This window comes from Euprymna scolopes, chromosome 23 (assembly GCF_053919585.1).
Source record: "Euprymna scolopes isolate OS-2025 chromosome 23, ASM5391958v1, whole genome shotgun sequence".
Classification (NCBI taxonomy): Eukaryota; Metazoa; Mollusca; class Cephalopoda; order Sepiida; family Sepiolidae; genus Euprymna; species Euprymna scolopes.
In genome coordinates this window covers 1,873,081-1,890,000 of record NC_136504.1, presented here as the reverse complement: position 1 = coordinate 1,890,000, position 16,920 = coordinate 1,873,081, and the positions used below count along the sequence as shown (strand labels likewise).

Genomic DNA, 16,920 nt, shown 5'->3' with positions numbered 1-16,920 from the left:
TTAAAACAAGACCTTTCAAACAGCGAATGAGCCATTTTTTTGTGGTCAATGGCCAACTAGCACCGTGTGTTTTTTGTGTGTATGTATGTGGGTGTTGGTGTGGGGAGGGCTCCCGTAAGCTCTGCTGGAGCCAAATTTTCTAGGAGAAGCAAATCTCTGATTTAAAAAACCAGAATGCGGGAGACCAGTACCCGCGTTAAGCTTGTTTGCAGTTTAACTTGTTGCTGGATATCTTTCTCTGGCTTGTTGCTTGATCTCAATATTTTGAACAAAGAGTGAGACTTTGTTGTCGTACAAAGCTAAGACTCTGTAACATCATCTGTGTACAGATAGTCCCTCAGGAATTTGTCTATTAAAAATGTCCTGTGGCGATGGAAGCCATTTTTAGGCTCATGGACTGTAAGTGTCTGAGAGAGTTGCACTCGTCTGAGTATACATCATGTATGTATATATATATGTATGTATATATGTATACATACATATATGGCACTCGTCTGAGTATACATCATGTATGTATATATATATGTATGTATATATGTATACATACATATATGTATATATATGTATATATATATGTATGTATATATGTATATATATACGTACGTATGTATGTATATATATACATATGTGTGTATGTATATACTTATGTATATGTATATCTACACGTACGTATGTATATGTCTATATATACGTATATATATGGATGTATGTAAATATGTATATGTATATATGTACATGTATATATATATACGTATGTATATATATACGTATGTATCTATATACGTATGTATATATATATACATACGTATGTATATATATATACGTATGTATATACATACGTATGTATATACATACGTATGTATATATATATACGTATGTATATATATACACATATGTATTTATATATGTATATATTTATGTGTATTTATACATAACCGTATGTATGTATCTGTATATATATATATCTAAGTATATAAATATATATATATGTATGTATATATATATATATATATATATGATATATATATATGTATATGTATAGATATACATATGTATGTGTATGGTTATATATATATATATGTATGCATGTATATATATGTATGTATTTGTATGTGTATATGTACATATGTATATAAATGTATATGTACGTATGTATGTAAATGTATATGTGCGTATACATATGTATATTTATGTGTATATATAATTATGTATGTACATATATACTATGTATGTATATATTATAAATATAAGTATGTATATGGGTATGTATCTGTATAAGTATATATATGCATATGTATATATATATACATATTTGCCTTTGTATTAATATACGTGTAGATACATATTTACATATGTATATATATATGTGTGTTTTCATGCATATATGTGTATATATGTGTTTTTCTATGTATATATATTTATGTATATGTATACATGTATGTATATATGAGTATATGTATCTAAATATATGTATATATACCCATATTTATGTGTATGTATACATACATATATCTGTCCGTGGATTACATCTAGTTGTTTGTTTAATGTTTTTTTTTTAACAAACGACTAGATATAATCCACGGGTGGTTGCACAGAAACAGATATTTAATTTCACGCACTAGAGCAGATTAGGAAAAAAAATGCAAAGAGGTAATCCTAGATATAAAAAATGATACCATGCAAGTGACATCCCCTGCATCGGGTAATATAATACGAATTCAAACGCCCAGAAAAAATCAATATTAAAATAAACACGCATAAATATAGGAATAAAATGATATAAAATTATGATAATTGAAAAAAAAACAAATAAGAAAAAAAGGGAAAATTAAACAAAAATAAATAATTAATAAATAAAAAATAAAAATGCGAAAGTGCGAGTAAAAACGGAAAACTATATTCAAAATAACACCAAAAGATGGAAGAAGTGAGGAAGCATGGCTATGGAAATCCTTTAACCTTAATACGATGTCCAGCATGTTAAAATATATCTTTTGTTGTAAAAATCTAATGGATAAACATCTGAAGGAGTTGTTGGTGACAGGATATTTTTATGGAAACATAAATCGTAAAATTGCCAACTCATCAATGAAACAGCTGTAATGGAAAAATCCAGGAAATAAACGAAGGTTATAAAATAGAAAACGTGAATCTTTGAATTTTCAACAAAACTTTGCACTATATATGCTCTGCTCCTATTAAATAGACGGATTGAGCTTAACTCACAATTAACGGTGACTGGTTTTAAAATAACAATCTAGACCCGTTAAACAAAAATGGTATATATTTGAAGTAACGAAATTTAAAAAAAACTTTTTAAAAATTAGATATATCCATATATATATGTATATATATACGTATATATATGAATATACGTATATATTTATATACATATGTATGTATGTATATATATGTATATATATGTATGTATATATATATATGTATATATGTATATATATGTGTATATGTATATGTGTGTATATATGTATATGTATGTATATATGTATATATACATGTATATATGCATGTATATATGTATATATATGTATATATGTATGTATATATATGTATGTATATATATGTATACGTATATATATGCATATGTATATATTTGTATATGTATATATATGTGTATGTATATATTTTATATGTGTATGTATATGTATATATATATGTATATATGTATGTATATATATATATGTATGTATGTATATATGTATGTATATATATATGTATATATGTATGTATATATATGTATATATGTATGCATATATATATGTATATATGTATGTATATATATGTATGTATATATGTATGTATGTATATATCTATGCATATATGTGTGTATATATGTGTATATATGTATATATATATGTATATATATATATTTATATATATATGTATATATATATATTTAAAAAGTTGTTTCCATATATATTCATGTGTACGTATATATTTTGTTTTATCTATTAGTCTATCTATTTAAAAGTGAGCGTGTCTGTGTGCCTGGCAGAGTCGTAATTTGATATACAGGGTACTGAGATTTGGGAAAATCGATGATCGGTTTTCGTCCAGAATTTTGGCTATTACGGGGACAAAGTTGAACAATTTGACCTTTGAGAACTCTACCAAACTTCTCTGACAATAAACACTTGAAATTTTAGATATAGGTTTCTTGGACATGGAACTAACTTAATAACTTGATTTGAGCCAAAACAGTAAATGTTAAGGGGTCATAATAAGGGTCAAAGTTAAAAAAATTGATCGCTTTTTTTTCTTTTTTTTTGTTCAATATAAACCTCCAAATACCCGGGCAACGTCAGGCACGCATGCTAGTATATATATATATAGCTAGTATATATATATATATATATATATATATATATATATATATATATATATATTTTTTTTTTTTTTTTTTTTTTTAATTTATATATATATCTATGTATGTATATGTATATATTTGTATTTATATATATATCTATATATGTATATGTATATATATGTGTATATATATGTATATATATGTATATATATATGTATATATGTATATATATGTGTATATATGTATATAAATATGTGTATATATGTATATATGTATATATATATGTGTATATATGTATATATGTGTATAAATGTATATATATATATATATATATATATATATATATATATATATGTGTGTGTGTGTGTGTGTGTATATATGAATGAATATGTCTGAACTCCAATCTCTGGTCCCCCCTCGCCAATCTTTCCCGAAAACACCCGTCTAGCTGAATCCACTGTGAAAAATTTACCCCACTCTATATCTGTGCCTAAATCAAAACGCGGATTCCATGAACAAAGCTTCTTTCTTAGAACTGCACGCCTGTGGAACTCTGTTCCGTCTGCCTGCTTCCCACCAGACTACAACTTGGATGTCTTCAAGTCCAACGTTAACAAATTCCTAATGAACCGCCCCCTTAAGTAAACACTTCATCAAATCTCCACACTAACGTGATGTACTTGCAATAACCCTTATCCGTGAGTGACTTCCAGGCCTTGATAAGTGGTGAGCACTGTGTAAAAAAAAAAGAAAATGTATATATATATGTGTATATATGTATATATATATATGTATATATGTATATAGAAATGAATATATGTATATATAAATGTATATATGTATATATGTATCTATATGTGTATATATGTATATATATATGTGTATATATGTATATATATATATATGTGTATATATGTATATATATATGTGCATATATGTGTATATATATATACATATATATATATATATATATATATATATATATATATATATATATATATATATATATATAGGAAACGATTCGGATACTTATAAAGTAAGTAATAGTAATTTAGATAGCATTATTTTGAATAATAGTATTATAAATGAAAAAGTAGGATTAAAGTTAGAAGACAAACACAAAAATCTTCCATGTATGTATTGGATACCTAAAATGCATAAAAATCCAGTTGGTGCTAGATTTATTGTAGGTTCTAAGACGTGCATAACTAAACCTCTAAGTAAAGCTGTATCTAAAATATTTAAATTAATTATAAATCAAATAAATAATTTTCACCTGAAAAGTAAATTCTATAGTAATATAAATCTATTTTGGGTAGTAAATAATTCCAAACCAGTAAAAGAAAAATTAGATAAAATAAATTCCAGAATAAAAGCAAAATCTATAGCTACTTATGATTTTAGTACACTATATACAAAAATTCCGCACGAAAAACTTATAAAAGAATTAAATGATACTGTAGATTTAGCTTTTCAAGGTGGAAAAGGTAAATATATAGACTTTTCAAACTCTAAAGCTTTCTGGTGTAAAAATAAAAATATCAAAACTAGTCTTTCTAAAGGTATTTTAAAAATACTTGTAAGTCATCTTATTAAAGAATGCTATTTTCAAATAGGAAATAAAATATTACTCCAAACGATAGGTATCCCAATGGGATTGGATCCTGCACCATTTTGGGCAAATTTGTATTTACATAGACTCGAGTATATATATATGTCATCATTATTAAAAACAGATATATCTAAAACATATAACTTTCATGGGTGTAGGAGATTTATAGATGACCTTATATGCATAAACGATAATGATGAATTCGAAAAAAGTAAACATCTTATATATCCAAACGAACTAAAATTGAATTGTGAACATAGAGGACAACAGGCTACATTTCTGGATTTAGATATAAAAATTGAGGATGGGATTTTTCTTTATAAAATATTTGATAAAAGAAACGCATTCCCCTTTAAAATAGTACGTATGCCCCATAAGGATAGCACCTGCCCTGTTTTTGTGTTTTATGGAACCATTATGTCAGAGTTTTTGAGAATAGCTCGCGTTACTCTAAAATTAACAGATTTTATACCACCAGTTTCTAGCTTAGTAATAAGGATGATAAAACAAGGTGGGGATAAAAATAAAATATTTAAACAGTTAAATAAAGCATTTGTTCGTTATCCTGGTGCTTTTAAATCGTTTAAGATAAACCAGACTATATTAATAAAGGAAATCCAAAACTATATTAGCAATGTATAAAATGTATTTATAATTACATATAATAAATTTATAAAAAAAAAAATGTATATATGTAAAAATAAAATATTTTTAACCTTTATATATCTAATTTTAAATAAATAAGAATGTAAATATAAAAACTACTAATTATAGTGGGGGTGATAAGTAGTTAAATGGATTAATTCAAAGCTTATAAATACAAGACTGAAAAATTAAATGGATCCATTTTAAATGTGGAAATTGATGAATCGTACAGGTAAGAAATTCATTTTTATACTATGAAAAGGTTAGTAATTGCAATTAAGAATAGGAAATTGGATAAAAAATTTTTTGTAACATGTCTTCTTCCTAAGATTAAGGGTGGTGGTGTTTGATCAACACTGCTGGGGAGCCATGAAGTAATATACTGTTTTGTTTTTAAATCCCCGAAACAGTGTTTCATGGTAAACAACTGATGATCCCTTGAAAAATTTAAAAAAAAAAAAAAAAAAAAAAATTGGTATTATAGTAAATTCGAGAGAGTTGATGCAGTGATTGCAGGTGATTAAATGACTTACTGACTAAGTGTTTTTTTTGTTTTGTTTTTTTTTAACGAATGATAAAAAGTAATTTTTTGTGTAGTTTCAAATGTTAAAAAAACTTCAAAGACTATATATATATATATGTGTGTGTAATTAAGCTACACTGTATATTCCGCGTTTCATCCACTCTAGTATTCGTTAGGCATTTGCGCACAAGCCTGGAGAATCCTAGAGTGGATGAAACGCGGAATATTCAGTGTAGCTTAACCGCCATATATATTTTATGAGTAACTAACTAGTTCTACCTACGTATTGAGCATTTTTTAAGTAAATATTTAATGTTTACGCATAAATTTATACTTTTGTATATTAATTTTATGTGATTAAATGAAGTAGTTATATGTATATATATATATATATATATATATATATGTATTTATATACGTATATATGAATATATATATATATATGTATACATATACATATATATATATATATATATATATATATATATATATATATATAACTACTTCATATATATGTTTCTGGATTTATATATATGTATGTGTATATATATATATGCAGTTCTATATATATATATATATATATATATATATATATATATATATATATATATATATATATATATATATTTATATATATATGTGTATGCATATTTATCTTTATGTATATATATATATATATATATATATATATATATATATATATATAGCTATGTATGTATCTATATGTATGTATGTATAAATATATATGTATTAATATGTCTATAAACATGTATGTATAAATATATATGTATCAATATGTATATAAATATGTATGTATATGTATATATGCATGTATATATATGTATATATGTATTATCTATCTATATATATATATATGTATGTATATATGTAGATATATGTATTTATATATATATGTAGATATATGTATTTATATATATATAGATATATGTATGTATGTATATATATATATATATGTATATATTTATGTATGTATGTATATATATATGTATATATTTATGTATATGTGTAGATATATGTATGTATATATATGTATATATTTATGTATATATATATGTGCATATATTTATTTATATATATTATATATATATATATGTATATATATATTTATGTATATATGTAGGGCGAATGAACTCTTTTTCTGGGTCAACGGCCAACTAGCACAGTGTATATTTGTGTGTGTGTGTGGGGGGGTGTATTGGGGTGGAGAGGGCTCCCCGTAAGCCGTGGTGAAGGCAACCTTTCTAGAAGCAAATCTCTGATTTAAAAAACAAAGCGGGAGACTGGTACCCGCATTAAGCTGGTCTGCAGTTTAATTTGTTGCTGGGTATCTTGCTCTTGCTTGTTGCTGGATCTCAACATTTTGAACCGAGAGAGAGACTTAGCTGTCGTACAAAGCTAAGACTCTGTAACATCATCTTTGTATAGATACTCCCTCAGGCATTTGTGCTCATGGATTTTAAATGTCTGAGTGAGTGGCACTCGTCTGACAAGACGTTGCAATCATCATGTATACATATATATATGTGCATATATGTATGCATGTATATATATATATATGTATATATACATGTGTATATATGTATATATTTATATATATGTATATATATATATATATATATATATATATATATATATATATATATATATGCATGCATGTATATATATGTATATAAACTGAAGCACAAAGCCACTTGGATACACCCGCGTTCAAAGCATGATCACCTAATTGACTTCATCATAACTCGAAAACGCGACCTTCGAGATGCATATACTGTTGGTTTCATGTGCAGTGCTGAATGTGACACCGACCACAAGTTGGTGAGAGGAATGTTTAATTTACGAATCCGTAAGAAAATTAGTCACAGTGGTGTGAAGGTACTTAGCCATATTGATGTCGCCAAGTTGCCTGAAGTTCAAAAGAGTATGGTGGAAAAGCTTGATAATCTTGCATTTGATGGGACATGGGTGAATTTCAAGACTCAGGTTTATTCTGCTGGTGCTGAAGATCTTCGCTTCAAGAGGGATAGGACAAGGACTGCTTTGACAACAATAATCTTGAAATTAATCTATTGCTGATGAATAAACAGACAGTTTATGAATCTTTACTTCATGAAGATCATTCTGATCAGACAACTAATTTGTGACAATACAAAGAGGTGAAAGCCACATTGCAACGTGAGCTAAGAAAAATGAAAAACCAATGGTGGATGAATATAACAGAGCAGATCCAAAAGGCATTTGACACAAAGAATTCGAAGGAATTTTATGGACTCCTGTGCCAAGTATTTGTTCCTCCTACCTCTTCAATATCTCCCCTGATGTCGAAAGATGGTTCTGTTGTCATTAAGGATCCAGAAAATATCTTGAAAAGATGGCAAGAGCACTTTACTGATGTGTTTCACAACCCCTCAGCAGTAAATGCTGATGCAATTGATAACCTACCACAATGTGATATCATATTCAGAATGGATCGTTTGCCTAATTGAGGTTCAGTTGGCTATCACACAAGTTAGCAGTGGCAAGGCACCTGGTTTGGATGGTGTTCCGGTGGAGCTCCTTGAGACTGGAGGTGCGAATATTGCTAATGCTATCCTTGGTTTTGTTGAGGAAATCTGGGAAATTGCTCCTGTTCCACAGGATTGGATTAATGGTGTCTGGGTGACTCTGTTTAAAGGAAAGGGACAGAAGAATGTTTGTGACCACTACCGTGGGATTATGTTTTTGGACGCTGTTGGGAAAGTTCTTGCATGGCTTCTATTAAACAGGTTACTGGAGGATGTTTGTCCTAATGCTATTCCAGAGTCACAAAGTGGCTTTAGGTTTGGCAGAGGAGCTATGGATATGATTTTTTCAGCCCGGCAAGTCCAGGAGAAATGCATTGAACAACAAATACTACTGTATCAAGTGTTTGTGGATCTAACCAAAGCATTTGACACCGTTAACAGGGATGCTCTCTGGTTAATCTTAGAGAAAGTAGGGTGTCCTCCAACCTTTGTTAGAATATTCAAAGAACTGCACAGGGACATGAAAGCTCGTATCGTTTAATGGAAAATTGATGAAATCCCAGTTGACAATGGTGTCAAACAAGGTGATATTCCTGCCCCTACTCTTTTCTCTATATATTTTGCTGCTCTACTTGCTCATGCGTTTCGAGATTGCGATAAGGGTGTCATGTTAAAGTTTCAAACCACAGGTCACATTTTTAATCTTAGAAGATTTAATGCCAGAACCAAGCTGCATCATGTCTTGGTCAGTGAGTTACTCTATGCAGACGGTGCTGTTTTTTTTGTTGCACACTGAGACTGATATGCAGCATATAATGGATAGCTTTGCTGACTCCTGCACTGCCTTTGGTCTGAGGATCAGTCTGTCTAAAACAAAGATGATATTCACTCCTGCACCAGGCCAGTCATACGTGGAGCCAAACATCATGGTCTGTGGTGCTAGACTGGGAGTGGTTGACTCATTTGTGTATCTTAGTACATTTCTGTCGAGGGATGGCTGTCTTGACAGTGAAATCCACAGGCGAATTCAGAGGGCATCTGTAGCTTTTGGATGGTTGGAGAAGAGAGTGTGGTCTGATCGTGGCATCACAGACAAGACTAAGAGCTGTGTCTACAAGACCTGTGTGCTAACCCCACTGTTGTATTCATCGGAGACATGGACATTCCATCAAAGGCACATTAAATGGCTTGAACGATTTCACCAAAAATGCTTGAGACGTATCTTAAACATCAAGTGGCAAGCACAAGTACCCGATACTGAAGTCCTTGTGAGAGCATGTTGCTCTAGTGTTGAGACCCTTGTAATCAGATCTCACATATATACAGTTATGTATATACATATATGTATATATGTATATGCATGTATGTATATATATGTATATATATATATGTGTGTATATATATATACATGTATGTATGCATATATAAATGAAAACATGTATATGCATGTATGTATATATATGTATATATATGTGTGTATATATATACATGTATGTGTGTATATGTATTTCTGTATATATGTATATGCATATATGTATGTATATATGTGTATATATGTGTGTATGTATATACATGTATGCATATATATGTATATGCATGTATGTATATATATGTATATATATGTATGTATATATATACATGTATATATGCATGTATATATATGCATATGCAAGTAAGTATATATATATAAAGATATAAGTCTGTATGCATATACATAAATATATATATATATATATATATATATATATATATGTATATATATGTATGTGTGTATTTATATACATGTGTGTATGTATATATGTATATGTATGGATGTATGTATGTGTATATGCATGCATGTATATATGTATGTCTGTAAATATGTATGTATGTATGTATATGTATGCATATAAGTATGTGTATATATGTAAGTATGTATATATATATGTATATATATATGTATGTTTGCATGTATCTATATACATGTATATATATGTTTGTATATGTATGTATATATATATATATATATATATGTATGTATGTATGTATGTATGTATGTATGTATGTATGTATGTCTCCGGATTCTTTCAGAGACAAGATACAGCAGCACACTCAAAGATATATTGACTGAACTTAAAACAAATTTTCTAATGGAAACGATCGTACACTCAAGTTTATTTTGTTTGTTTTTCATTTTGAAACTGATTCATAATTTACAATTATTAATCTTTTTACTTAATATATATATATATATGCATATATATGTATGTATGTATGTATGTATGTATGTATGTATGTATGTATATGTATCTATGTATGTATATGTATGCATATGTATCTATGTATATATATGTATGTGTGTATATGTATATATATGTACGTATATATATGTATGTGTGTATATGTATATATATATGTACGTATATATATGTATATGTATATCTATATGTATGTATATGTATATATATGTGTATGTATATGTTTGTATATATCTATATATATGTATATATATATGTATATATATGTATGTATATGTATATATGTCTGTTATTTTCTTGTGTTTTAATGTGATAGTAAAATTACTAATTTAATTAAAACACAAGAAAATAACAGTGCTCGTTGTAATTCAGATATATAATAAGTTCGATAGGCAAATATACTAGAGCTACTTTAATATTTAGTAATGGGATTGATAATTTAAAATTCAAATTAGAATTAAAAATTAAAAATCTGTTTCATAAGAAGGAACAACAAAGTCAATAATTTATACGATCGTTTCGGAAAAGGTGTTTTTTTTGTATATGTAAAAGACACCATGTCAAAATTATTGTCCGTGACTTAATGTCTATCACAATAAAAACATCGTTTCCGAAACGATCGTACAAATTATTGACTTTTTTGTTGTTCTTGATTTTTAATTTTTAATTCTAATTTGAATTTTAAATTATCAATCACATTACTAAATATATATATATATATATATATATATATATATATATATATATATATAAATGTTTGTATATATATATATCTATATACATATAAATATTGGTATATGTATATATATATATCTATATATATATATATATATATATACATGAATGTAGGTATATATATATATATATATATATGAATGTAGGTATATTTATATATATATATATATATATATGTATATATATAAATGTATGTACGCATATATATATATAAATGTGTATTTATATATGTATATATGTGTATATATACATATATGTATATATATATATATATATATATATAAATGTATGTATATATGTATGTATAATTCGTCTATATTTATCTATATTCATCTATATACTAGCAAGATTTGTGGAGAAGATGAAGATATTTTTCGCTTTACGTATGACGCAAAAGCAACGTCATTTTTCATTTTTTTAAATAGGATCTCCTCATCAAATAATCTATAATCTGGAAATGCATGTACACCTCTATATGTATGTATGTATATATATATATATATATATATATATATATATATATATATATATATATATATAAGAGTAGTTAATATAACATGTTAAAAAACACTTGTAAAAAGAGTTAAAAACATATTTAATTTGAAAAGGAAACACTAAATAAGTGGATAGTCCTTAATTTGCGGAGTTTTGAAGAAATACTTTCCTTCTCATCAGAGGGTAGGATTTAGCAAAATGCGGGATCGGATTTTGCTTGCAAAATATTTAATGAAAGTACAAGTCCTAGATCTTACTTTATAACAGAAATGAAGCAGAGGGAATAGGGTCAAGAAAAAAGTGATTTCACATGAATGGATAGTCTGGTGAAGGGTAAAGTATCCGATGACGGTAAAATCCAAAAATGCAGAATCCAAGAAAGTTGGTTAAATTTCCATTCGCGCAAGTAAAATCGAAAGGAATCACGTAATTGGAAGATAGTCCAAAATAATCCAAAAGGCAGAAATCCGTGGAATAATTCACAAATAGGTACAAGAAAAAGGGAATGAATTCCAATAATATTAATATGTATGTGTGTGTGTGTGTGTGTGTGTGTGTGTGTGTGTGTGTGTGTGTGTGTGTGTGTGTGTATTACTTTGTATTACTTGGACTTTTAAAATACTATGTGTGAACAGCTGGTGTTTGGATAGTTGTCATGACAACATACTATGTGAGTTTAGTGTCTGTGTGTCTGCTTGCTCGCTATTCTATTTATTTTTACCAAAATTTTCTTCATATGCAAAGATAATGTACCTATTAAGATAAATAAACGCACATAACTGATTAAATTAGACACCTATGCATATATACGTATAATGTGTCAAAGTTTGTTTCTTGGCATTGAAATGTATATATCACTTGTCTTCTAAAAGACTTCGATTAAGATTTTTAGTGAAGCTTTTTTTGTTATTCGGTGTATTGTAATCAGGACAACACTACTCTATAAAACGAAATTATTTTACTTTTTTAATAATATCCATACACATCAATGTGTGTGTGTGTGTGTGTGTGTGTGTGTGTGTGTGTGTGTCAATTGGAGCATCTTTTTTTTCCTTCAAATTTTTGTTGCCTTTCTCTCCAATTATTTAACATGAAAAAATTAGGAACCATTTCAATAGTTTAATATTCAGTATTAGATTTTTTTTTTTTTTTTTTTTTTTTTTTTTTTTGTACCAGAAACAAGATTTTATAGCGAATGAATTATATTCTTAATGTTTACATCCGCATGCTTTTTATTCTGGAGATTAAAATCACTCTGTTTCATTAAATCGTTTATGAAATTAACGACGGACAAATAAGTATATGTTTATCTTGAAATGATACCGACGGGAACAGTCGCAGGAACTAAGATCTATAATTAATAATAGAAAAAGAAAGAACAATAAAAGAGTTTTAATTGAGAAAAGTAATTCAAGAGAGGTAAATTTTCATATACTAATTTGTCAAGGGAGGCAACTTGTACCCATGAAGGGAGATAATTTTTTGTAATAATGTCCCTTTATTCTGTAATTCTGCATTTCTTTAAATGTTTTCATTCGTCCTCCTTTGTCGAACGCAAAGTGAAATGACATCAAGCGAAAAAGAAATACAAAACAAATGTTATATTAACATGTTAAACCCTTTTAATTACCGTAACTATGTATTGTAAATTTAAAACATGGATAATTTGAACTATCATAACATTAAAAATTGGAATATTTCTAAAACATCTCAAATAATTGACGCTAAAAATAACTTAAAAATTGCTTGCTTATGTAACTTATACCGGGGTAGCTTTTCTTCTTTTTTTTTTTTAATGAAATCTAAATACAATTATTGCTTTGTCCAATATTTTTTTTTTAAATGCATCGAATTTAAATAAAAAAGGGGAAATGCCTGATAGATACAAATTAATACATTCAATGAAATCGTTTTACAAAATATGTCCCTTCTAAAAACAGTGATCCGTGACAAGACATAATTGAGATAGCTAATCAATAACTTGATTTTGAATTAAAATACTCATTGAAGGGAACGGATTGCAAAGATATACTAATGACACAATTTCAAGTGATCTTACAATCGTGCTCAAATCTTTGCACAAAACACTTGCCATTTTTAACCACACTGAAGGGCCGTGATATAGCAAAACAATTGTTCATGACTGAACAAAACCTGGACGCCTCTGTGTAACTTACATGACATAGATATGTTTTCATACTATTACTACTACTAAGCTCCTCACATACTGAGCACAAGTAAATGTTAAAAATATATATACACAATAAATTATATCAGCTGATAATATTACATTTGTATATACATGAAATAGTAATGCATTATATATAGTGTTATCTTTCTGAATTTTTTAGATGTGGATTGATAATTTGTATTATTTGTATTATTTGAACTTCTGTTCTCATCTTGGGTGGTATTTTTACAATGTTTCGATCGATATAACTTCTGAACTTCTTCAGGTCTATCTCATCCAACTTGTGAATCTGCACGAATTTCAAATGGAACCCTTTATTTAATCCTCTTGGTCCATCAGCCACGACTGGATAGAAGTCCTAAGTAATTCACAATTGTATTTTGAGTGTTGGCTGCACTGAAATTTGAACCATCAACCTCCAGAAGAGTGTAACTTATAAGTAAATTCTATCAAGTACTTTATCCACTAAACCATGGGTCTTTGCATGCCACAGTGGATACTCTAGTATATTAAATAAAGAGTTCCTTTCAAAATTATGTGCAAATTCTTGAGTTTGGCAGAAAGATTTCAAAGTTCAATAAGATACACTTAAAAAATGTTGAAGGTTACATCAACTGAAACGTTGTACGAATTACACTCAAGATGAGAACAGTAACCCAAATAATCCAAATAGTATATATAAATATAGTGTTAATATATACTTATGGCAAGTGAGCTACGTAGAAACTTTCATGCTTCATGCATAAAAGAAATGATCAGGCTATATAATAAAAATATAATTTTGTAAAACTAATTTATTTTTAAGTTCACATGAAAGTTTTCTTTCTATTGTGCATATTTATGTTTTCAAACATTTCAAATTCAAACACAAACTAAAAAAAACACTTCTTTCATTGTATTAAAAATTAAGAATTCAAATAAGTTCAATTAAAATTATCAGAAACATTTAAGGTGTGCTAGTTTAATATTAGAATAGCAAATTCATGCAATAAAAATAACACAAGTTAAATTCCTAGTAATTGTTGATCTATTTTTGCTCTTCATTGGGACACATTACAATAAATTATTATTTGTGGTTTGGAGATGCTGTAATAATCTCCAATAGATCAGATAATTTCACCCTTCAAAACTTAAGAGAAAAACGCATTAATGTAAGATGAAATGTTTTCAACAACATAAAAAAATGTACCCGTAGGAAGGAGACTTTGCATAAGAAAATAAATTTTAAAATGGCTTCCATCTCTTCAGATTTTGTACAAGGAAAAGATGGTTGGACTAATCATTTTCAATATTTTCGTAATAGCATTCAGATATTGTAATAAATGTTTTCATTTTTTTCTTTCAACTTTTTCATTTTTTATCAAAAAATAACCTTTTTTTCATCTTTTCACAAATAATAAAATTAGTGCATCTGCTATTGAAATGTTTGTAGAAATGATGTTGGTTTTTAGACCGAGGAAAAATAATTGTTCGAATAAGTGTTTTTTTTTTTAATATTGGCTAAAAATATTACTTGAGGAATCAGCTTGACCACAACCTAAAACAAGATTATTGATAAATTAACATTTTCTGTTTGATAAAAACTAAGTAATTTTTATAAATATCTGATTTGTTTTAGAATGTTTTTTAACTGGCTTAGTATAAAGTTATTTGTTAAACATATTATGATTGCGTGTTTGTATCTTTCTAAACAGAAACTGTTGTATTAAATGTTTCTATTTTTATTTTATTTCATCCAGGAGGCCATCAGGCAAGGCTTACCAAGAACTACTGAGCTGACACAAAAGGATCAGAAGGGATTTTTTTTCTCTTTCAAGGATGTTTTTCTCACCAAGACCAAAGAACAATTGAACGAACGGTCGCCCACCGAGGTCAAAAAGATGAGGAAAATGCTGTATACATATCGAAAAACAAAATGTTCAAAGTCTTTTTTTTTAGCAAGTAGCATATGGCAGCCACAATTCTAGTGTGGCCGATTAGCAACTAGCCTTCACTGCACTGTAGCACTATGTAAACCTGTTAGAGCTTTTTTGTAGCATTTAGGAATGTTTAGAATTCTTGTCTATTCCCATGCTTATTTTTTAAAAACTAAATTAGTATGAATGACGTGTGAATTTGCCAAAGACATTCCAGAGGTGGAAGGATGATTGTTGGCGCTTACTGTGCACCGTTAGCACCATATTTGCATAACTAAGTGTTGGTCAGAAGCTTATCCTATCAAAACGCTGAAACTAAAAACAGACGGATGGCCAGGCATACCGATCAACACTTGTGTTATACATTATCAGCACATACACACATAATTTTTTTGTAAATATTTGAGGCTGAAAATTAAGAAAAAATGCCACTATCTCCTGATGAGGTCCCTTTTGGGGATCCATAAAGAAAATTAAGGTAATGAAAAAGAAAACCCAATCTCTAAATGGGAATCAAAATAATTATATATGTAAAACTGCATGCACATATATATACATATATATGTGTGTGTGAGTGTGTGTATGTATGTATGTGCTTATGTGAGTGTATGTGTATTTATGTAAACATATGCATTAACACAAATCAATATATATATATATGTATGCATATAGATGTATGTTTGAGTGTATGTAAGTGAGTGTGTATTTTATGCATG

The 16,920-nt window shown here is 27.8% G+C and overlaps 1 protein-coding gene across 44 annotated transcripts in view; it reads left to right on the top strand.

Annotated features, from left to right (window-relative positions):
* Positions 1 to 16,698, top strand: part of LOC145245733 (CUGBP Elav-like family member 3-A) — a 979,738-nt gene extending 963,040 nt beyond the window's left edge. For all 44 annotated transcript variants that reach the window (XM_080107310.1, XM_080107303.1, XM_080107290.1 and 41 more), the window contains one exon: positions 16,028 to 16,698. In XM_080107310.1, the coding sequence (XP_079963436.1) occupies positions 16,028 to 16,062 (35 nt within the window). In that variant the 3' untranslated portion in view covers positions 16,063 to 16,698. The remainder of the gene's footprint in view (positions 1 to 16,027) is intronic.
* Positions 16,699 to 16,920: the final 222 nt, after the last annotated feature.